Below are 25,274 nucleotides of genomic sequence, written 5' to 3'. Positions count from 1 at the left end.
GCTAGCACTATACATCGGTATTAGTCCGGACTAGTACAAGCAGCCACACACGTGCATGCACGTCGCTATGTAAGTGCACTAATCATTGACGCCACGTTAAACCCCATTTCACCTCACCTCATCTGTGTTTACTGTTGTTTGGAATGAATGACTGAACAGTCAAATTGCCCATGCAAAATTATATTCCTAAACAAAAGTGAATACTTTTATCGTTTAACTCTTATTTGCCCTTGTTTCGATCACATGAGACCGGCCTCGTGGCCTAATGGATAAGGTGACTGCCCGAGAGCGGAAGGCCGGTGGTTCAATCCCCGGATGCGTCACACCGAAAGACGGTAAAAGGGGTAACTTGTTTTTACCCTGCCTGGTGTTCGGCATTAAGAGGATAACACAAAGATTAGACGGCCCGGAGTCAGTATGCTATGTCTGTAAAACAGGGCCATGGTGTCTCAGTGGTCTAGCACCTGTTCCGGACTAGTACAAGACACATTGTATAGTTTCAGTGTGCCCGTTCCATGCCGGACCGCCTCCGTGGTCTAGTGGTGGAGCGGCCGCCCGGAGAGCGGAAGGCCTGGGTTCGATCCCCTGCTGCGCCATACTAAAAGACGTTAAAAGATGGTACTTGTTGTTACTCTGCCTGGAAATCGGCATGAAGGGGCTAAAACAAGGACTTGTCGATTTGGAGTAAGTATACTGTGTCTGAGTGCGGTATTCATGTTAAACTGCGGCATGGTATCTCAGTGGGCTAGCACTATAAAATCGGCATCAGACCGGACTTGAACACGCAGACCCAAATACACACACACACACACGTACCCACACACGAACCCACACACGTACCCACACACGTACATGCACTTCGCTATATAAGTGCAATAATCTTGGACGTGACGTTAAACCCAATTTCACCTTACCTCACAGTTCCATTCCATACCTTTCATCTCATCTCAAACTTACACACCAACAATTCACACTTACCTTATATAATGTTTTTAAAAGGATTTCCTAGCGGTTGAACCGTTAGCATCACACAAAATATATTAATATAATTCAAACGTGTCTTTACTTGTTTGACTGTGTATATGAAGACAGAGGGCACACGGTAGAACAGATAATTATAAGGTGGCGATAAACAGCACAGACGGTCAGCTGGCTTCTATACCTTCTATCTGAAGTAACGGTAAACATGTTCCTGGAATGGTTCGGTAAGTTTAAAATATGCTTGAATGTTTAAGTAATTATAAAAACATGCTGCACGTACTTCTAGTTATTTATGTAATCAGCGTCACTAGTGAATATGGGATCCTTACTGTGTATATTAATGGGATTAATAATACATGATCGGTCGCTCTGCCATAATGCCATTTGAGAAAGTAGACACATATGGTACTTGTATTCTTTGAATTCAGTATGCCAGGGCCCCGTTCCGAAAGCGGTCGTAGCGCTACGACTCCCGTAAGCCTATGGTAATGTATGGGAGTTACGATCACCTAAGCGCCAAGGTCGCTTCGTGGAACGGGACCCCGGTATGTGTTAACGGTTTAGACATGTAGATGTGGAGAGATTAGATAAGACCTATAATTTAACTGACGTGTGCTTTTGGAGTGTAACCACACGGCATGGCCCTGTGAATGAAGCTGTTTTATGTGGTATGTGCCTTCAAGGGTGTGGCTGAAGTAATGCACTCACATCATCGTTATATATATATATATATACAAAAATGAGGTAAATGTTCACTCGGTGTACATGTAATATATAATAAAATAATAAAGTCCACGTTAGTCTATCATCTTCTTTATATCTTCATACATAGTACTTTCGCTGTCTCATGACAGCTCTTCAGTGTAACTGACAATGACATATAATGACGTCATACTTATGATGACGTCATAAATTATAACTGTGACGTCATAATGTATTTACACACTCCAGCGACGACACCAAGTGTGTAAATACATTATGACGTCATCATAAGATGATGGACTAACGTGGACTTTATTATTTTATTATATATATATATATATACACACACACACACACACACACACACACACACACACACAAGTGATTTCATCAGGTGTAAACTGCGGCATGGTATCTCAGTGGGCTTGCATCAGGTGTATAAGTATTAAATATACAAAAAATACCAGAGTCCAGATGTTAGTGCTTGTCAAAACCTTATCCACGGAGGATCTTTCGCCGTTCAACGGCTCTTCATCTTGATATATATACTGGAAACATTGAGGATTATGAAATATGTTAATATGTCGTACACTTATAAGAAACTTAGTCTTCATTTAAAAAATACATCCCCCAAAATATGCATGATCCCTAATTTTTTTGGATCTGTATATGATGGCGAAAACATCTTCCATCCCGGACCTCCACCATACATTAGATGTAATAGAACTCAATACATAGGGATGAGTTTCAGTAATCGTTTCTTTCAAGTCGGCCACCTCATCAAAATATCGGGCTCCCTATTTGAATTGGACAACCGCTGCTCATTGACTTCGCAAACACCCAGTTCGCGTTTAATTTTGAAAGGATGGAATGAAGATTTTCTTACTATTTTATCAGTGTGAAATTATGTTGAATTTAGTTGAGTGCTAAGTTTAACATTTTAAATTTAACTTAACACCGTCAAGAATATAGGTATCATATACTTTAATAAACTTTACAGCCGTCACTGTTTTAGTATTGATCGAAAAATGTAGGTAAGTGACGTAAGCTGAGGGGGGAAAGGTATACCGTGGTTTTTTTTAATGTAATTGAAAGAACTTGTTAAGTTTGATTATGCTTTTTAACCATCACTCATTCCTGCAACAGTTTGTAAAATTGTAATCTCTGAATAGATAATTTTGTGTGAAAATATATTGATTCAATGGAGTTCACAAAAAAGATTAAAGTTTAAGTCGTGTAGAAGTAATTTTTGTGACAAAGCTCCAGTACAGTTCATTTTTTAAATATAAAATATCGCTAACGTTATATATATAATATTAATATCGATACTACTACTACTACTACTACTACTACTACTACTACTACTACTACTGCTGCTGCTGCTGCTGCTGCTGCTGCTACTACTACTACTACTAATTATAATAATAACCAGGATAATCCAAACCCTCTTTGCTGCATTTTATATTTTATTCTCTAAATAATAATAATAATAATAATAATAATAATAATAATAATAATAATAAAAATAAAAATTATAATATGTGCAGTGTGTTGAAAAGATCAGCAATCCTGCAGAGTCCTTTGCTTGGATGAAATCGTCAGGCCTGAAAAGGGAAACAGAAGGCTTTCTGTTTGCTGCTCAGGACCAGTCACTTCCCACTCGAAACCGTCAATGTGTGATTTTGCATCAAAATGTACATATGAAATGTAGATTATGTAATGAATTTAATGAAACTGTCCAACACATTGTCAGTGGATGCCCAGCTTTGGCACAAACACAGTATTTCAAGCGACATGATGGAGTGGCTCGATCATTTTATTACCGTCTTCGACATACTTATGGTTTTGACACAGAGGTCCACCCATGGTACGACCAGGAATATGTAGAGGGCGTCGTGGAAAATGATAAATACAAAATCCTTTGGAATAGGCCCGTATACAGCCTCAGACATACCCAGACCAACAAACCTGATCTTGTCCTTTTTGATAAATTCAATGAAATCATTTATATCATTGAATATTCTGTCCCTTTTGACAGTTATGTGATTGACAAGATTGAGGAAAAACATGGCAAATATGCAGACCTCGCTTTCGAAATGTCACGCTTGCATCCCAAGTACCAAGTTGTCCAACTCCCCATTGTTCTCGGTGCCTTAGGTTTGGAACCTCCCAATCTGTTGACTGACATTGGGAGAGTACCCGGGTTTGCTACCAGGAATGCAGCCCTTCTGACAATCTGGGTAATGAAGAAGGCTGCAATGTTGGGGAGTCTTCACATTCTCCGAAAAGTTCTGGCTGGGTTTGACTAGGCAGCGCGTCCTGAGAGAAGTCCCATTTGCTGTCTGGGCTGCGTGGAGAGGGGGCAAGGGCCTAACCAGCCTGACTGTGCCAGGACCACGCAAACCCTCTTTGCTGCATTTTTTATTTTAATCTTTAAATGATGATGATAAAATAATAACAATAATAATAATAATAATAATGGAATTCTTTCCTCAAATACTAAGTCCTTTTTCATTTTCAACATTCTGAGCTAGACTAGAATACGAAACGGTGATAAATATAATGACTGTCACACCAGTATTGGTTCTGTTTGCATTTCCTGTCTCATTTAATGCAATAATAAGACTACAAGGCAGGGGTTAGTGTAGGTACGCCCCACACAGTAGGGAGATGATTGGCATTGGTGCCCAGTAACTAGGATTCACGGCAACACACCCAAACCATGGTTTCAAAATTGCTTCCAGAGACGAAAACACAATCATTGCTTTTAAATGAGTCAGTTGCATGTAACATAATACTATGGGACTCCCATGGTTGCAATGAGGAATATGAACCAATACAGCCCTGGTATCAGTAGCCGGCTGTTATCATATTAATAAATTTATATCCATAATGATTATATACCATAATTGGAGGCGCGGTCGATACCATCACTGGAGGCGCGGTCGAAGAAACCGCTATTGTCCAAAAGGTTGTAGGTGAGGTGAAATTGGGGTTTAACGTCGCGTCCAAGATTATTGCACTTATACACGACGTGCATGAACGTGTGTGGGTTGATGTGTGTGTGTGTGGATGTGTGTGTGTGGATGTGTGTGTGTGGATGTGTGTGTGTGTGTGTGTGTGTGTGTGTGTGTGTGTGTGTGTGTGTGTGTGTGTGTGTGTGTGTGTGTGTGTGTGTGTGTGTGTGTGTGTGTGTGTGTGTGTGGCTGTGGCTGTGGCCGCCCCGAGCCGACCGAGTCCGGCCTAATATCCGATTTTATAGTGTGAGCCCACTGAGATACCATGCCGCAGTTTAACATGAATACCCAACTCAGACACAGTATACTGACTCCGAGCCGACCATTCCTTGTTTAGGCCCCTTTATGCCGAACGTCAGGCAGAGTAACAACAAATACCATCTTATAACGTATTTTGGTATGGCGCGTTCAGGGATCGAACCCCCGAACATTCCGCTCTACGGGCGGACGCCCTACCACTATACGATTCATGAGGTAATAAATTAATATAATATAACTGGAATTCTATTCAAAGCGGCCTTAAATTAAACACACTCTTTCACTGACTCTAAGTTTTCAGCAGTGTCCTGACACATACACTTGCCGACTCGTGTGCTGATCCTACCCAGTTCGTTGCTCAAAACAAAAAATGTCTGACAGACAACAACATAACGTTTACTCTACCAAATGACATCAACGTAGCCGCTGACAACGTTGTGGAGACAATGAAGACGGTGTTGACACTGGCGGACCCAGCTACGATGTGCAGGTTTGTGACTGTGTTACACCCTGCTATGCTTCTCTAACTCAGGAAATTTATGCGTTTTAGGACATTAGTACCCGAAAAAGGTGGTTGAAAATGCTTAAATTGATTTGTCGTTCCACACAGCTCATCCTGTCATTAGACTGGTCTTGGGCCGAGTCAGTTCTTGTTTAAACATACAGTAAACTACGTTTATAACGAACACGCTTATAACGAACTGACGGATATAGCGAACTTACTTTTTTGTCCCGACTATTTGCTGTAGTTATGCTGTATATATGCCTATAACGAACTACGGTTATAACGAACTAAACATAGTTGTCCCTTTTAGTTCGTTATATCCGTAGTTTACTGTATCTAATCCAGTAGGGTACACGGTACTGCAATGTATCATATCATCTCCAAGGAATGTTGTAAAATGTAGCATTGAATTCGCTTCATATAATATGTATTGTTTTCAGTACAAATTATTAAAATATTTGTCATTTGTATGGAATACTGCAAGGGACAAAGCTGGCCATCTCGCGATCTCGCATTTTCGCGCTTTTGGCAAATTCAGCTTGTTCCTGCGAGAACGCGAGAATGTCCCTTACTGTATTCCATACATTTATAATTTGTATTGCAATATGTATGCTTCTGTAGCTCGGGGTAACACCATCAGTCTCATCACAATAGAAATAATTTCATAACTTGATCATGGCATGGAACAAAGTACTGAATATATAATCGAGGTGATAGAAAAAACCGAAGTCACTCAGATCTGGTATGATGTAAATGAACAACGTCGCCTTGCGTAAGTGAGTGAGATGGGTTTAACGCCGCTTTGAACAGTATTCCAGTTATATCACTGCGTGTCAGCTTGATGTGGGAGGAAAGCCCGAAGTGATGCAGGTCATAGACGTTTGCCACTATTGTGAAACCCACGAGCACGGATATGGTGCTGACGAACCTAGAAACATAATCGGGTGAACCGTCATTCGAACCCACAATCATACGTTTCTGGTGCGCCCAAGGGACAAAACTCAGCACAGCGAATTGCGGCGCCTTAGACGACTTAAGTGTTTCACTCATGTCACGGTGTGGCAGGTTAATGTTGCAGGGCAGTCTTGCTGTGATGCTGATATAGACGTTTACCACAATAAAAACCCATGGTAAGAGGCATAACGGGATCGGGTGGTCGGGCTCGCTGACTTGGTTGATGCATGTCATCGATCCCAATTGGGTGGATCGCTGCTGAGGATATTAATCACTGGATTGTCTGGTCCAGACTCGATCATTTACAGACCGACGTCATATAGCTGGACTATTGCTGAGGGCGGCGTTAAACAACAAACCAACCAACCAAGCAACCAAAAACCCGATGGGGACGGGTACGGTCCTGACAAACCAGCATACCCGTGTTTTTTTAAGGGAAAGATTACAGGTCCCAAGCAAGGGACGACTTAATAGATCGGGTGATCAGGCTCGCTGATGTGGTTAACTGTGTGTCATCGTATCCCAATTATGTAGATCGCTGGATTGTCTGGTCCATACTCGTTTATTTACGGACCGACACCAATAGCGGGAATGTTGCTGAATATGGCGTTAAACACACACGCCAGTCAATAAATCTGGGCGAATCTCAGACCGTCAGATCACCGGATTGTCTGGTCTAGACTCGTTTATTTACAGACCGACGCCATACAGCTGGAATATTGCGTGTGGCGTTAAACAAACACACAAACCAGTACCTGCATCCCATATTAGCAGCTGTTGCCTCAGTTTGTATAGGCCACTGAAGATCCGGGGTAGAATAGGTCTTCAGCAACTCATGCTTGCCATAAAAGGTGACTATGCTTGTCGTAAAAGACGACTAACGGGATCGTCTGGTCAGGCTCGCTGACTTGGTTGATGCATGTCATCGTATCCCAATTGCGTGGATCGATGCTCATGATGTCAATCACTGGATTGTCTTGTGCAGACTCGATTATTTACAGACCGCCGTCATATAACTGGAATATTGCTGAGCGCGGCGTTAAACAACAACCAACCAACCATCAGTTTGTATATGTTTCGTCTCAAGCTCATTGCCATCTATTTACATACCTGACAGCAACCTTGACGCGTGGGGCAAGGCTCTAGAGTGTGTGTTCATCCTGGGGGGGCAGTGTCCGAGTGTAGGGGGAGGAACCACAGACCCAGGCCAGAAACTAAATGAACTCAAGACGATTCAACAGGAGGCATGTTTCGATCTTAAACGTAAGTATTGAACACATAAAGCTGCTCTGAGGATGGCTGTTTATTTAAAAAAGGAACATGAAACGGACTGCAACATAACTTATCCCTTGTTTGTATGTATACATGTTTCCAACGCTAATTGCCTGTTGGTTTGTAGAAGCTGGCTCTGTGATGATTGTTCCCACTGGGCGACATATATACCAGAAAAGAGGCGGCACCCTGAGACTTGCTTGTGCAGGTGTGGGTCTGGGGGGTGGAACTGATGCTCCTGTCTACCAGTGGAAGGACACGCATCGACACGACATCAACGTGACGCAGGGCAGGTAATGACACGTGGCGAACACAACACAGGGCAGGTAATCACACGTGGCGAACATAAAACAGGGAAGGCAATGACACGTGGCGAACACAACACAAAGCAAGTGAAGACACGAAGAGAACACAACACAGGGGAGGTAATGACACGTGGCGAACAGAAAACAGGGGAGGTAATTACACGTGGCGAACAGAAAACAGGGCAGGAAATGGCTGGGCATGAGATATACTTCATCAACAGGTGTTTGTCCTTGCACGTTTCCAACGTTTAAATTTAATTTAGTAAGCAGAAAATGCAGCTTTAGTTTGCGATCAGTACCTTTATTTGTTGCTAATCAACCGTCAAATATCAACATATCCATATACGTACAATTTCATTAACACTTCATTACACCTATTACACGTAGTTATCAGGGAATGTGCGCGAATGGAGTTTCTGTCACTGTAGCTTGAAATGTAGATTTAAGGCTTAGTTTCTGAAAACATTTAATTTTTGATAGAAACATGCAACAACATCCCATTGAGATGGGTGTTTCAACCTGAACCTATCTAGACTTGCTTCATTCAGGACAATAACACCACGGTATCTATCTATCTATCTATCTATCTATCTATCTATCTATCTATCTATCTATCTATCTATCTATCTATCTATCTATCTATCCATCCATCCATCCATCCATCTACTAGTATCTATCTATCCACCCATCTGTCTGTCTACATATACCTACATGTATCTATCTATATGTTTGACTGATTGGCTATCTATCTATATATCTATCTATCTATCTATCTATCTATCTATCTATCTATCTATCTATCTATCTCTCTGTCTACATGTACCTATCTATCTATATGTTTGACTGATTGGCGCATTATTTCTGCATTGGTGCATCAATGACTTAATAATTATCAACTCCCAATCCCCAACCCGTTCAGGGACAACACGCCATCTTAAAGCGCAAACCTTTACAACACTAACGACAAAGCATGTACCTTTAGGTCAATACTGTTGATTCAGGTTAATGTAAAAGAGCTCGTTATTTCTCAGCCATTGATAATGTAACAGCATTCAGATAATACATTAAAGACTATTACGAGACGATCAGTTATGTTAGTTTTGGTTAATGTACTCATTAATGTACTTCCTTTTGCAGTAAAATGCATTTGATGCTAGATTTAGTTTCATGTGCTTAAGGGTTCATGTTATCAACATGGGGACATCATCCATCCTCGTCATCAACAACATACAGGGGAGTGATGAGGGCACTTACTTGTGTACGGCATCGCCAACGAAGACATCACATGCCACGGCCTATACCGCAGCCAGGGTTTATGGTAATGTAACCAGTGTTTAATTGGACATTACTCCTTTGGCATTCCTCGTGCACTATTGACTCCTTTTTCACTCAATGGTCATGCAAGGGTATGTGGTCTTCATGACAGTATCAACTTTGTCACATACAACTACAAATGCTTTATTAGCCTTCCGGGGGCATGGGTGGCTCAGTCGTCTGAGGCACCGTGATTCGCTGTGAAGAGTTGCGTCCCTTGGGCATGCCAGGAACCTATGATTATAGGTTCGAATCAAGGTTCGCCCCGAATATGTTTCTAGGTTTGTCAGCACCATACCCGTGCTCGTGGGTTTCACCGAAGTGGTAAACGTCTGAGACCTGCATCACTTCGGTTTTTCCTCCTACATTAAGCTGACACACCGTGATATAACTGGAATACTGTTAAAAGCGGCGTTAAACCCAACTCACTCACTCACTCACTCAAGTTGGCAGGCCAATGCAGGAAGTGAAGTGACATCTCGTTTCTCCCAATCGACAATTATTGTCAGATATCAAAATTGGAAACACAAATACATGAATGTTAGAGACATTACCCTTTGCCAAATCATAAGAAATCTCTGCTAATAGCAAAGTCCACTGGACGAATTCGACGATGTCATAAACCCGGTGATAAGAGGTATGGTCCTAGGAAACTGTCTGAAAGCATTTGCACGAATCCTGTTTTACAGATGCATTTCATGTCTCCAATATCAACTGCAACGACCCCGCCAACTACAAAGCTGCGTTCGATGAGTGTGCTCACTATTACAACATCACGGGGTTGACCTTCTCTAAGCCGTTGGACACACCGGATTTAGTTACCAACAACGCTAATGTGTTCTTTACCCAGGATATTCAGAAGATGTGCAGGTCACTTCCTTACTCCATATTATGACATTTTAAGCCACTGTGTCACACCACACTTCAATATTTTAAGCTGTTTATAAACCTTATTACCCTATATTGCATTAGGCTCCTGACAACCTCGGGTAAACCTGGTAACCCATTCGTGAACAACTCGTGTTATTCCGGAACAAGCCGAATAGCGACTCGTGCCCCTTTCGTGGCCATTTTTTGCGACTGGGTTCCGTCTAAGCTCAAACGGGAATAGCCAGCAGAATTATCAACTCATTGCGTAATGATTTACGTATATTTCCTCCATGTCATATATATTCCAGATGCTATTGAAAACACATCGAGACTTACAATATTATACAGTTTGATTGAACACATTTACCTGCGTCTTGGGTATATTTTTAAATGCAAGACATAAGTAAAGTAAAAAAAATTATTCCTGCGGGATTCTTTAAAGTGATACGCGCAACCTGATTGGTTTGTCGTTTTTTCGTACATAACATTCATAGATAGGGGACGAGACGTCTTGCAGGTTACAGAAAGGGGCGAGCTTTGACGAATGCCTGGTAACTACGTAGCTCATCTTCCAAACCTAGGTTTTGAAGCGGGCCTCCTCCAAACCGAGGTTTTGAAATGGGTCACTTCTAGGCTGCTTTGAGGTTTTACGTTTCAATTGTTATACCCTCTTAATATCAACACAATTTTGTTTGATGATTGGTTAAAAGTCACAAAATATTCTGCATGAAAATTCCATGACGTGAATCGAACATGCAACCTCTCATATCATGTTAAGTTTATTACCCACTGTTTTCTCACTGAGCAACCGGGGTAGGTGATGAGAAGTTATTCAATTGTACATGTCATGACTACAGGTGGTACATGCTGCAAGTGTTTTTTCTCTCACACGCTTTCTTTGTTACTGTTAAAATGAATGCAATATTACGACATTTATAAAACCAGACAATCTGGTGGTACGTCTTCATGATAGAGCATCTGTCCGGAAAGCGAAAGGTCGGTGGTTCGATCTCCGACCGCGCCATACCAAAAAAATGTTCCAAGATGGTACTTGTTGTTACCCTGCCTGGCGTTCAGCATTAAGCGGATAAAACAAGGACTGGTTGGCTCAGGGTCAATATACTGTGTCTGAGTGGGGTATTCGTGTTAAACTAAAGCATGATTCGGCATTAGTCTGGACAAGTACAAGCAGCCACACACACACACGCGCACGTCCATGCACATCGCTATGTAATTAAGTGCTCAAGTTGCTCATGCCAATAAAATAAATGAACGATATGGATTTTGATAAAGCGACTCACAACAATTTGGTCTCCTTTCAGTAACCCTACGCCATACAACCAGGCGGCACGGTGTGTCATGGCAGTGTCATGGCAGTGTTTGAATGGTAACGCTATTCCACACTCTGGCAACGATGTAGTCGAGGGAATGGAGACTATATGCTCCGCTTACGTTGCAGGTAAAGTCCTGAGTGATGATGTTCCATGGCATGCTTTTCGGTTTCGCGAGCACCAGGTGTCATATTGTCACATTGATTTGTTAGGCATGGTTCTCTGTGTTCCCTTACGGGGTGGTGGGGTAGCCAAGTTGTTAAAGCGTTTGCTCTTCTCGCCGAAGGCCGGGGCTCGATTCCGTAGGTACTATTTGAAAAGCTATTTCACCATACTCACTCACTATGTTCCCTAACTGTTTTTTGTTTCGACTATGATGATATGTGTGTAGTGAGAAAAATATACCCGAGTGAACAGATCGGAGATTTATGCCGAGTTTTAGGCACTATATTTAAGTTATTATGCATTACGCAGCACATGTTTTTCATTTAAGAAATATATGAAACACAGGCACACTACGTCATGTACCATAATCGCTTACATTGTGACAATTTTTCGGATTTCAAATACAGACAAATTAAACATGAATGTCTGCTTCCTATTGTTGACGTACATCGGCAGTTTTACAGGTTACTGTCAACATTTCTTGAAGGTCAGAAATATGTATGACGTTAAAACACAGGGATTGATGGTCATGTTTACGTCTGAATTATGTATGACGTTAAAACACAGAGAATGACGGCCATGTTTACGTGTAAATTATGTATGACGTTAAAACACAGAGAATGACGGCCATGTTTACGTGTAAATTATGTATGACGTTAAAACACAGAGAATGACGGCCATGTTTACGTGTAAATTATGTATGACGTTAAAACACAGAGAATGACGACCATGTTTACGTGTGAAATATGAATGACGTTAAAACACAGAGATTGATGGCCATGTTTACGTGTGAATTATGTGTGGCGTTAACACACATTGGGTGAGAGCTACGTTTATGTGTGAAATATGTGTGACGTTAACACACACAGAGTGAGAGCTATGTTTATGTGTGAAATTATGTGTGACGTTAACACACACAGAGTGAGAGCTATGTTTATGTGTGAAATATGTGTGACGTTAACACACACAGAGTGAGAGCTATGTTTATGTGTGAAATTATGTGTGGCGTTAACACATTGGGTGAGAGCTATGTTTATGTGTGAAATATGTGTGACGTTAACACACACAGAGTGAGAGCTATGTTTATGTGTGAAATATGTGTGACGTTAACACACAGAGAGTCAGAGCTATGTGTATGTGTGAAATATGTGTGACGTTAACACACACAGAGTGAGAGCTATGTTTATGTGTGAAATATGTGTGACGTTAACACACACAGAGTGAGAGCTATGTTTATGTGTGAAATATGTATGACGTTAACACACATTGGGTGAGAGCTATGTTTATGTGTAAAATATGTGTGGCGTTAACACACACAGAGTGAGAGCTATTTTATGTGTGAAATGTGTGTGACGTTAACACACACAGAGTGAGAGCTATGTTTATGTGTGAAATATGTGTGACGTTAACACACACAGAGTGAGAGCTATGTTTATGTGTGAAATATGTGTGGCGTTAACACACACAGAGTGAGAGCTATGTTTATGTGTGAAATATGTGTGACGTTAACACACACACAGAGTGAGAGCTATGTTAATGTGTGAAATATGTATGACGTTAACACACATTGGGTGAGAGCTATGTTTATGTGTAAAATATGTGTGGCGTTAACACACACAGAGTGAGAGCTATTTTATGTGTGAAATGTGTGTGACGTTAACTCACACAGAGTGAGAGCTATGTTTATGTGTGAAATATGTGTGACGTTAACACACACAGAGTGAGAGCTATGTTTATGTGTGAAATATGTATGACGTTAACACACATTGGGTGAGAGCTATATTTATGTGTAAAATATGTGTGGCGTTAACACACAGAGAGTGAGAGCTATTTTATGTGTGAAATATGTGTGACGTTAACACACACAGAGAGTGAGAGCTATGTTTATGTGTGAAATATGTGTGACGTTAACACACACAGAGTGAGAGCTATGTTTATGTGTGAAATATGTGTGGCGTTAACACACACAGAGTGAGAGCTATGTTTATGTGTGAAATATGTGTGGCGTTAACACACAGAGTGAGAGCTATGTTTATGTGTGAAATATGTGTGACGTTAACATACACAGAGTGAGAGCTATGTTTATGTGTGAATTAGTGTGGCGTTAACACACACAGAGTGAGAGCTATGTTTATGTGTGAAATATGTGTGACGTTAACATACACAGAGTGAGAGCTATGTTTATGTGTGAAATATGTGTGGCGTTAACACACAGAGTGAGAGCTATGTTTATGTGTGAAATATGTGTGACGTTAACACACAGAGTGAGAACTATGTTTATGTGTGAAATATGTGTGACGTTAACACACAGAGTGAGAGCTATGTTTATGTGTGAAATATGTGTGGCGTTAACACACACACAGAGTGAGAGCTATGTTTATGTGTGAAATATGTGTGACGTTAACACACATTGGGTAAGAGCTATGTTTATGTGTGAAATATGTGTGGCGTTAACACACACAGAGTGAGAGCTATGTTTATGTGTGAAATATGTGTGACGTTAACACACATTGGGTGAGAGCTATGTTTATGTGTAAAATATGTATGACGTTAACACACACAGAGTGAGAGCTATGTTTATGTGTGAAATATGTGTGGCGTTAACACACACAGAGTGAGAGCTATGTTTATGTGTGAAATATGTGTGACGTTAACACACACAGAGTGAGAGCTATATTTATGTGTGAAATATGTGTGGCGTTAACACACACAGAGTGAGAGCTATGTTTATGTGTGAAATATGTGTGACGTTAACACACACAGAGTGAGAGCTATGTTTATGTGTGAAATATGTATGTCGTTAAAGGGTGGCGGCTTTGTTTACAACCTAGGTTCCTACAACGACAGCTGTGTGAATTCTGCAAAGGACGATATGGCTCACTGTAACATTTTTGAATTCGCAAACTGGTCCATGAAAGTCGACAAATCACATGGTTACGGGAAGGCAGAGTTGTGCAGGTATCACAATGTTCAATTATAGAGTGCTCTGTTGTCTTCAGTTAGATAACATACCGTGCATCGCCAAGCTCACCCTTCACCTGATCCTCAACCACCCGACTATTAACCCTTTTCTACACAACCCTTAACCCTCTTCCACTCAACCCTTAACCCTCTTCCACCTGGCCCTTAACCCTCTTCCACTCGACTCTGAATCCTCTTCCACCCGGCCCTTAACCCCCTTCCACCGACTCTGAATCCTCTTCCACCTGGCCCTTAACCCTCTTCCACTCGACTCTGAATCCTCTTCCACCTGGCCCTTAACCCCCTTCCACCGACTCTGAATCCTCTTCCACCTGGCCCTTAACCCTCTTCCACTCGACTCTGAATCCTCTTCCACCTGGCCCTTAACCCCCTTCCACCGACTCTGAATCCTATTCCACTCAACTCTTAACCATCTTCCACTTAACCCTCAACCCTCTTCCACTTAACCCTTAACCATCTTCCACTCAACCCTTATCCCTCTTGCACTCAACCCTTAACCCCCTTCCACTCAACCCTTAACCCCCTTCCACCTGGCCTTAACCCCCTTCCACCCGACTCTGAATCCTATTCCACTCAACTCTTAACCCTCTTCCTCTCAACCCTTAACCCCCTTCCACTCAACCCTTAACCCTCTTCCACCTGGCCCTTAACCCCCTTCCACCCGACTCTGAATCCTATTCCACTCAACTCTTAACCCTCTTCCTCTCAACCCTTAACCCCCTTCCACTCAACCCTTAACCCTCTTCCACCTGGCCCTTAACCCCCTTCCACCCGACTCTGAATCCTATTCCACTCAACTCTTAACCCTCTTCCTCTCAACCCTTAACCCTCTTCCACTTAACCCTTAATCCTCTTCCATTCAACCCTTAACCCTCTTCCACATGGGTACAATGTGTGAAGCCCATTTATGGTGTCCTCCACCGTGACATTGCTTAAATATTGCTAAAAGCGGCGTACATTTATACTCACTAACTCACTCTTCCACCCGACCCTTAACCCTCTTCCACCCAAGCATGAACGCATTTCCACCCGACCCTTAACCCTCTTCCACCCGAGCATCCTAACCCTCTTCCATCTGACCCTCTTCCATCCGACTATTATAACCCTGTTTCACCCGACGCTCTTCCATCCGACTCTTAACACTCTTCCAACTCGACCATTAACCCTCTTCCACTCGATTATTAACCCTCTTTCGCTCGAGCATCTTCCACCCGACCACTTACTGCAGCATCTTTAACAAAATTGAGGCAGTATAGTCTTATGTTTGTTTGTTTGTTTGTTTGTTTGTTGTTTAACGCCGCAGTCAGCAATATTCCAGCTATATGACTGCGGTCTGTAAATAATCCTGTCTAGACCTGACAATCCAGTGATTGACATCATGAGCAGTATAGTCTTATGACTGTTTATTGCTACGTTCACGTTTGAACAGTTGTAATGGACATACCCTTTTGTTGTTATTAATATGATCTCTCTATATGGAGACGCATTTATATATTTTCTTGTTTTATCAAGAGTTTTGTGATTTTACTTTAATTACATAATATTTATAATTGTTTAAAAAGATTTATTTCCTTAAACCAAATAATGGTTCTTGTTAGAGTAAGTTTCTACACATGAGACTTTTCAATTTAAAAACTTAACACATTGCCTTAAATGGTATTCTTCAGGATATACGGCATCGCTTTAGACTGCGCGGAGAAATTCCTTCAGGTATGCACGCCAAAGATGCACACTGTTGAGGCGTTTAAAGCCGCCTACAGAGCCATGGAACTCAGTCAGTGTGCCACAGATAGTAAGTTGATTGGTTTGTTTGTTGTTTTACACAGCACTCAGCAATATTCCAGCTATATGACGGCGGTCTGTACCAGATAATCCAAGTGTAGATGTGATATCGATGTGAGGGGGTGAAGCACAATCGCCTTCACATCTGGTGTGGTGATGGTATTGAAATGAATGTGGAAGTGCATTGCTCTCATATAGCGACATGGATGCATGTTTGTGTGTATGTGTATCCGGACTAATGGCAATCTCGGCCTTATTATATAGTATCTTGAGAAAGAATTTTATGGAATGTTATGGATAACAACTTATGAATTAATTCACCTGATAAGTGAGTGAGGAGGGTGTAACGCCGCTTCGAACAGTATTCAAGCCTAATGTGGGAGGAAAGCCCGAAGTGATGCAGGTCTCAGGCGTTTACCACTTTGGTGAAACCTACGAGTATGGCGCTGACAAACCTAAAAACATAATCGGGGCAAATCAGGCGTACCAAAGGGTCGCAACTCTTTACAGGGAATTGCGGCGCCTTAGACGATTGGGCCACCTGTGTATGCGACAAGGGACAAGAAGTAGCCTGAAACGATAATATAGAAATTATTTTCCAAATTATTGTCATAATTACATTCAGCTTCTAAATGCTAATAATAGGTTTTAGAAATACATGTTTTGATTGAAGTGTTTCCAATCTCATTAAAATCAGATCTTAGTTTTCGCTACCGCTAACCAAAGATCTGAGGACATCCCATTACGGGTCACGTCAGAACGACCTTTCGCGAACATTGACCGACCAATGAAATGACTGACAAGAAATCGACATTTGCCAATCAGAAGGCAGCTTTCTCGAGCTTTACGACACTAGCTTCAAACTGGCGACTACGCTTCGAAACATATTTTGACGTATTCTCGATTACAAAATTTAAAACTGACCAAAACAACATTCTGGAATGGCTTATAGATGGCCTAGATTGTATGGATATGATCAAAACCCCGTAACTGTCGTTCGGAATACCCTCTGTTACATATTTCGAGGTTGCATGATTAGAAAACACATTCCGACTGTCACTTTCAGGATCTAGTAAGCGACGCTCTGATTGGTTGGATGGAGGGTCGTTCTGACGTGACCCGTAATGGGATGTCCTCAGATCTTTGTTTAGCGGTAGCGAGAACTAAGATCTGATTTTAGAGTTTCAATGGTACATGTGAGGTGTGTGTATTTGATGGACAGATAGCCAGCCAGGTGCAGTGACCGACTCTCGGGTGTGTTTCCACTCAGCTGATCTCCATGCCCAGTACAGACAATGCTTTATTAAAGGAAATTACAGCATAACACTCCCTGCTTTCATCACCGAGATGGAGATGACTTACACCATCCCAGCATTGGTCGTTCTCCAGACAACAGCAGATACGTGCAGGTGAGTGTGTGAGTGAGTTTAGTTTGACCTCACTGTGAACAGTGTTCCACTTTTATCACAGCTTAATTTTGGAAGTAAGCCCAAAAGCCGGTAAAGGGTTGCTAAGAACAAGGTATGGTACATGTTAAATATAGAAGGGTTTTAGAAAAGGGCAACATGGGTTGACTAGGGAGTCTGTTTACTTACTAAAATCTCTCTCTCTCCCCCCCCCCCCCCCCCATCTCTCTCTCTCTCTCTCTCTTTTTTCTCTCTCTCCCTCTCTCTCTTCCTTTCTTCCTCCCTTCCCTTCTCCCTTCTCCCCCTCCCTCCTTTGCACCGCTCTCTCCCACACCTGCATGACGCCTGTATTTAATCTAGTCCATACAATCCACAATCCAGTGATTGATTTTATGAGCAACGATCCATGCTCGAAGACGCACTAATCAAACAAACGAATAACACAATGCACAATGATTATGATAAACATGACAGCTGGGATGGACTATGTAAGAGATGTGACAGGGCTGGTAGACGCGTCAGATGGAGAAGCAGTGGCTAGTTGTCGCTGTAGATGAACCACACATTCCACAAGCGTATGTATATACTTGAGCAAAGTAATCATCACATTAGGCAGGGATGAAAGTTTTAAAAGCGTGTTATAAACGATGATATGGCCGATGTATTTTCATGTATTGAGCGCCGTTCTACAAACCAGTCGTAACGCTAAGACGATCCAATATTTTGATATATCATGTCAAGTGAGATCGACCAATCAGACAGCAGATCTACTAACCCCCTATGGGCCCGTATACCGTAGGTAAAAATTGAAGATGGTTGTAACTGACCTCATATTAGACCGTATACCGGCAGTAACAGCCATTTTGGATTTTCTAATACCCACCTCACTCTCACATATTTCACCTGAAAATTCTGGTACAGAAATTTTATATTCGACACTGTTTTGTGCTTTAATATCATTAATCGTGATGTGCAAAGACATTAATTTGTCTAGAAAGCACGTTCGTGACGTTATACATAAAAATATAGAGAAAACACGGAGGTCACTGATTTACAAATATCAACGTCATATAATGTTTTAATTTGACGTTTACACGATATGCGACTTTCTCATTGGACGAGAGGTCGGTCACATGACCGCGAAATTGACGTTCATAAGTGTATGAACGACACAATTTGACGTTCATACGTTTTTCACGAGACCGTGTTCTTGACATGATGTAAACACTGACGGACTACTTCCACATTCCTGGGGAAACCCCTGGGAATTCCCTAGCACGAAACATACATAAACATTGTTTCTGATCATTTAGAACCTTTAATCTTGGTCTCAGCATTTCAGTATACATTGAGAAACGTAAGAGAGCTCGACTGCATGATTGTTCACAATTTTTTCCTCGCTACGGCCCATCATAATGAACAAACGAAAAAAAGCACATCCAAACTATCGTCAGTATCGACTCGAGCTGTGTCTAGGTTGACAGTGATTGTCTCCAGCAATCTACGAATTTACCTTGGTGTCTGTTTGACGCATCTTTAATCACCTTTCAATAATTGGTCAGTTGATCAATGATGACAAACACATGTAACCGCCACAGGTTCATTAACAACTTCGGAAATCCTCCCGTCACGTTTATCGTGTCGGCCATTTTGACGTCTTGTACTTGATTTAAATGTATTACGACGCGCTGTCATTGTGACTGACTTACTGAGGTAGTTCATTACAGGCCTTTCTCATCTAATGGGGATATTATATGAACACATGTGTTGCGTAAGATGTTTCTGAAGAGCAAGTTCTGCATCCATACGCTCATGTCACCTCTCTTTTTGGGGAACCATTTTATTCCGCGATATAGCTGGTTGTTGTTTGGCTGTCAGTGTAAACATGAAGTCACACGTACTAAATAATAAAACTGTGTTTAGATCTTGGCCTACATCCTTTGAGGTAAGAAATTGAGATAAAAAATTATAAGAATTGACTTCCACTTTGTTTGAGTTCATTGGAGTATGAACCTTCATAGAGTGAGGGCCAAACATTGTATGAACGTCGTCGCAAGCTCCGACAATTCATACAGTTTGGCCCTCACTCTATGAAGGTTCATACTCCAATGAACTCACACAAAGTGAAGGTCAGTTCTTAAATATATATCGGATGACGTCACAAACATGAAACGTGACGCCAATGACATAATATAGCAACTGAATAGATAGTAGCCCCTCTGCTTTCAAGTTATAGTGGCCCGCAGATTGCTGATTACATGCGGGTATTTTCTATGACAATTCTATCCATTTTAGCTATAATACTTGTTTAAACGTTCACATTTAGTGCATTATATATTCCATTGTTAACGTCTGTCTTAACATTAAAGCGTTGTATCGGAAACATATGTACTGGTCCTGTCATTTATACCAGTTGTTAGTGTCAAGTTGACATTTTGACATGACATGTGCGATAAAGATACCAAATAGTGTGAACCTTTTGGCATAATAAATTCGTTAAGGTGTCTTTAGTTGCCGTATACGGTGTCATATTAGGTTAGCGGAAACATATTGGTCGAGGCCTGAGCTATTTTGTATCTTTATCGTACATGTCGTGTCAAAATGAAAACTTGACACTCACAACCGTTGACGTTAAGGGTAAAAGGGAGACTACTCTTCAAACCTTAGAGGCCAAACCTTGTTGACAATTTTAACGATCATATTTATTAATGAAGGCACGAAAGTGATCTAAAAAAGATTAATGTCCTTGCACATCACGATTAATGACATAAAAACACAAAGCCGAATATAAAATTTCCGTACCAGAATTTTCAGGTGAAATATGTGAGGTGGTTGCTGGAAAAAAATCCAAAATGGCGTATACTGCCGGAATACGGTCTCATATGGGGTCAGTAACAACCATCTTGGATTTTTACTGACGGTATACGGGCTCATGCGCGGTCAGTACTTCTGCTCTCTGATTGGTCAATCTCACTTGGGGAGCATAATAACTAATAATGTACTTACGACAGTCGTAGCGCTACAATCGCGTTGAGAATCAGGGCCCTGAGCTGTAACCAAGTACATTTTTCAGCGATACAGCTCCATTAAAGGTCGCAGCTCAGTGCGTAAGAGACATCAGCAGACCCTGCCTCTTTCACAACTGGTACAATCTCATACACCACATCCCTCAACTGAAAGACGTGGAAGCAGCCATCCAGTACAAATGTACTCATATCGCAGGTTGGGCATTGACATGTATCGATATTATGAGCAAAGATTCACGTCGTCGGGGTACGATGGCACGCTATCAACCAAGTCACCGAGCCTGACGACCCGATCCATTAGGTCAGCTCCTTCACCAAGGGACTCACATTGTCCCCATTGCAATCGATGTCCATTTGAGTCAATATTGCTGTCTTATGGAGTCTAATTGGAGCTATAATAAAGATACCGCGGGAAACGCTACTACGCTGGAATCTGATGTATGTTTCCAGAAACAAATTCTTTAATTCAAATTCAAGTCAATAATAAATTGTTTCTCGGGGTAATAAATTGTTTCTCGGGGACATTTTAAAATTGTATTTATTGAAAAGAAAAGTTCTGAGGGAGGAACACTTTTTTTCTTCTTTTTTTTTTTTTACCAAGAAACACAACAGGACACGCATTGGACTTTTTAATACAATATCAGTGCCGAGTGCGTTCATGTATAACAGAATCTGTTTCATGTAACGCGGAAAACTGAAACAATATTTATTTAATGGCAATGGTATTGACGGAGACACAGTATTTAAAGTCACGCCCGATGCCACAGGAACTAAAGTTGAATCAAAGGATTTTAACGTACAAAGGTTACACGTGTAGAGCCACAGTAAATTGGAACCATAAAACGCAGCGACTAATGAATCAACAACTCTTGGTATTTTGATTTAAGCTCCAGCTGGTCAATATCGTTAAAACACATTTGAGCAAATCAAATCAGGATATTGTCCATGCTTTGAGTTTACGTAGCTTATGGGTTAGAAAAAATGGCCTTGTGGTTGATAAAAAAGAAGAGCAAAGGATAATTTATTAGGCAAATCATTTGCACTTAGATACATTATTACTATGGACAATTCACGTTGTGATATTAGGGATAGGACTTTTAAAGGGATAGTAAACCTTGTTTTTTACATGTTTATAATTAGGGAGAATTGCAAGATGGTTGCTAGATTATATCGACAAACTATGTATGAGGGTGAAGCAGTCTAGTGTAGTCTTTCCATCGTAACGCCAAATGTCTGGGTTCGATTCCCCTATGTGTTTTGTTAATGCATCATATGTGCACCGTTTGTGTTCCTTGTCGTGATATTGCTGGAATGTTTCTAAACTCATACACGTTATTCTTTATTCTTATTGGGGGCACGGGTGACCCGGTCGTCTAAGTCGTCGCGATTCGCTGTGCAGAGTTGCGCCCCTTGGGCACGACAGAAACCTATGATTGTGGGTTCGAATCCTGGTTCGCCCCAATCATGTTTCTAGGTTTCTCAGCACCATACCCGTGATCGTTGGTTTCACCGATGTGGTAAACGTCCGAGACCTGCATCACTTCGGGATTTCCTCCCACATTAAGCTGACTCGCCGTGATATAACTGTAATACTGTAATTAAAAGCGGCGTTAAACCCAACTCACTCACTCACCATATTCATTTTATTGAACATTTGTGTGTGTTTTCAGATTATGACGCCACATGCGCTGCACCAAATTCCCCCAAGGTGTTCCAGTGTGCTTGGCAAAAAATGGCAAATGAATTTAACTTGGTTTACCAACGCAACATGCAAGCTATGTTTTGTAGGCGAGTAACTAAATCTTTTTTAATTTTTTTTGGACTATATCTATGTTCGTATCTCTTTGAGCAGGCAAACAAACATTCTCTTATTTTAACAGAATGAGTAAAGTATAGCCAACAACATCAAAGTTGGTACCTTGATAAGATTAATGTGTTGTTTACAAGGCCCTTGCTGCTGCAGTAGTGGTGGTGGCACGTGCACAGATCGCAAATCAGGTGAAGTTAGGCAACGTTGGTGTCGGAGAGATGGGTGACCACGTTCAGCAGCTTGACTCCTGATAGTTTCTAGGGCTTCGGTCCTGCCCCACACTGAAGCACATGTACCACATGTGGTGTCTCCTGAGGCAGGTGACTTTGTTCGAAATGTGCCTCTGTTCACCCAGCAGTGAGTGGGTACCCGGTAGGACGAGATGGTAATGTGTCTGTTAACCTCAGAGGCATCTTGGGTTGTATACTCCCCAGGGAGCTGAGAATGTAAATCGAGTCCTCACTGATCCGGGATAATAACAGGGTAGCGCTATGAGCATCCACTTGGTGAATGGAATCTGGCGTTTTATAAATGCACTTATTATTTATTATTAGTAGTACATGTAGTTGCCTTGAATGAGGACATGCTCACCCGTTTTATAAACGCCTGGTGTCATCACGGATAATCGAGACTGGTTATTCTCTAGCGTTGACGTATACATATTAATATTTTGTAGAATGCGGGAGCATGTCGACGAGTGTGTCCAGTCCGCCTTGGCTGCATGTCCAGCCTCGTCCAGGAAGACGTTTCTCAACGTCAACAACATCCTCTCACCTACACAGAACGGCTGTCAGAAATGTACGGACACGGGAAGTATAGCCGTATAGTATTCACACCGGAACCTGCTCTCCGCTCCGTTCAACTCCTAAACGACTGAAATCGTCGTGCAGAGTTGCGTCCCTTGGGCGTCCAAAATACCTCCCGTCGTGCGTCCGAATTGCCCTGATTATGTTTCTAGGTTTGTCAGTATCAATCGTATAATAAAGCGGTTAACATCTGGTCCCCTTACCCCCCCCCCCCCCCCCCCCCCCCTTCCAGCATATGTTACGATATGCTTGTTCCAAAATGAGAAACATGTCCCTCGAATAGTAGACCGTCTCTATGGATTATTTGAGAGAACGCGTGTCCTGTAGGTCTAGGATTTGATCCCCCGGCCGCGTCGTACCAACAGACGTTAAGATATGGTACTTTTTGCTACCCTGACTAACACACTCACTCACACACACACACACGCGCGCGCGCGCGCGCACACACACACACGTGCATGCACGTCGCTATACAAATGTAATAATCTTGAACACGTTAAACACTTGTAAAGTGGGTAAGTATGAATTATATTAGTACATGTGCAGCAGACTAAAAGACCCGCTTTCTGTTTCAGTTGGCCATGCCGTGGCAGTATCTAACATCATTGGGTAGAGTAGTAAGTGCAACGGTTTTCTTGAGACGAGAATATATGTAAAACACATGTTCTGCCTTCCAATAAATAATGTCTTGCCTTCGTTCACTTTTGTTGTACTGTCGGTCACCGTGATTCCAGGTCAGACGGTATAATAAACTGATTGGCAGAGGGAAGTATACACCCATGTTTTGTTAGTTTGTTGTTTAACGCCGCACTCAGCAATATTCCAGCTATATGACGGCGGTCTGTAAATAATCGAGTCTTGACCAGACAATCCAGTGATTGACATCATGAGCATCGATCCACGCAGCTGGGATCGATGGCATGCATCAACCAACACAGGCCTGTCTGGTCCGAATGTGACAGGCAAAGCGTTACACCCTCAACCTGAGTTGGTTAGGTTTAACGTCGTTTGAACAGTATTCCTGTTACATCACGGCGTGTCAGCTTGACGCGAGAGGAAGACCCAAAGTAATGCAGGTCTCTGACTTTTACCACTTTGGTGAAACCCACGAGCACAGGCATGGTGCTGACATATTACCATATTATTAATAACATAATGAAAAGTGAGACAAAAGATCCATAGGTTACAGGGCACAATAAATAAAAAGACATTCAGTTAACATTGTTTACTGTGACACTGCAGAGCGTGTGGGTTCTGTTTGTTGTGTTACGCCTCACTCAGCAATATTCCAGCTATATGACGCCGGTCTGTAAATAATCGAGTCTGGACCAGAGAATATAGTTATCACGAACATCGATCCACGCAATTGGGATACAATGGCATCAACCAAGTCAGCGAACCTGACCACCCGATCCCGTTTGTTGCGCGCTCGGTATTAAAGGAATAGAACAAGGACGGGTCGGCTTGGGTCGGATTCAGTATACTGTCCTTAATTGGGTATCCATTTTAAACTGCGGCATGTTATCTCAGTGGGTTCGCGCTGTCAAAGCCGACTATGCTTGTCGTAAGAAGCGACAAACAGGGTCAGGTGACCAGACTTGCGGACTTGTATCCCAATTGCGTAGCTCTGGATTTACAGATCGCCGTCATATAGCTGGAATATTGCTGAGTGCGGCGTTAAACAACATACAAACAAAATCTCACAAAGAACTGACACATATCTTCGGAAATTATTTTTTATATATAGTTGACCTTCTCTAATGACAATCCAACAGGTTTAGAGAGGTG

The 25,274-nt window shown here is 41.9% G+C and overlaps 1 protein-coding gene across 1 annotated transcript; it reads left to right on the top strand.

Moving 5' to 3' along the window:
• Positions 1-1,100: 1,100 nt before the first annotated feature.
• On the top strand, positions 1,101-24,179 carry LOC124134701. Its single transcript, XM_046499722.2, has 14 exons — positions 1,101-1,205; positions 5,253-5,448; positions 7,535-7,680; positions 7,817-7,982; positions 9,173-9,312; positions 9,998-10,178; positions 11,501-11,637; positions 14,506-14,632; positions 16,324-16,448; positions 17,661-17,847; positions 20,918-21,066; positions 22,541-22,658; positions 23,357-23,478; positions 24,062-24,179. Exons 1-14 carry the CDS (start codon positions 1,187-1,189, stop codon positions 24,097-24,099), a joined length of 1,851 nt encoding a protein of 616 aa, XP_046355678.2. The 5' UTR covers positions 1,101-1,186; the 3' UTR covers positions 24,100-24,179.
• The last annotated feature ends 1,095 nt before the right edge of the window (positions 24,180-25,274 follow it).

The sequence above is a fragment of the Haliotis rufescens genome, unplaced genomic scaffold (genome assembly GCF_023055435.1).
Source record: "Haliotis rufescens isolate VD_foot unplaced genomic scaffold, xgHalRufe1.0.p SCAF_4, whole genome shotgun sequence".
Taxonomy (NCBI): domain Eukaryota; kingdom Metazoa; phylum Mollusca; class Gastropoda; order Lepetellida; family Haliotidae; genus Haliotis; species Haliotis rufescens.
Note: the sequence above shows the minus strand (reverse complement) of the source record. Positions and strands in the feature narration are given on the sequence as shown.

What these genes read in the sequence shown, in the direction of transcription:
- LOC124134701 (XM_046499722.2), top strand. An exon ending in TACCGCAGCCAGGGTTTATG is followed by an intron (nt 9,313 to 9,997) that starts GTAATGTAACCA and finishes CCTGTTTTACAG; the next exon opens with ATGCATTTCATGTCTCCAAT. An exon ending in GGGAAGGCAGAGTTGTGCAG is followed by an intron (nt 14,633 to 16,323) that starts GTATCACAATGT and finishes GGTATTCTTCAG; the next exon opens with GATATACGGCATCGCTTTAG.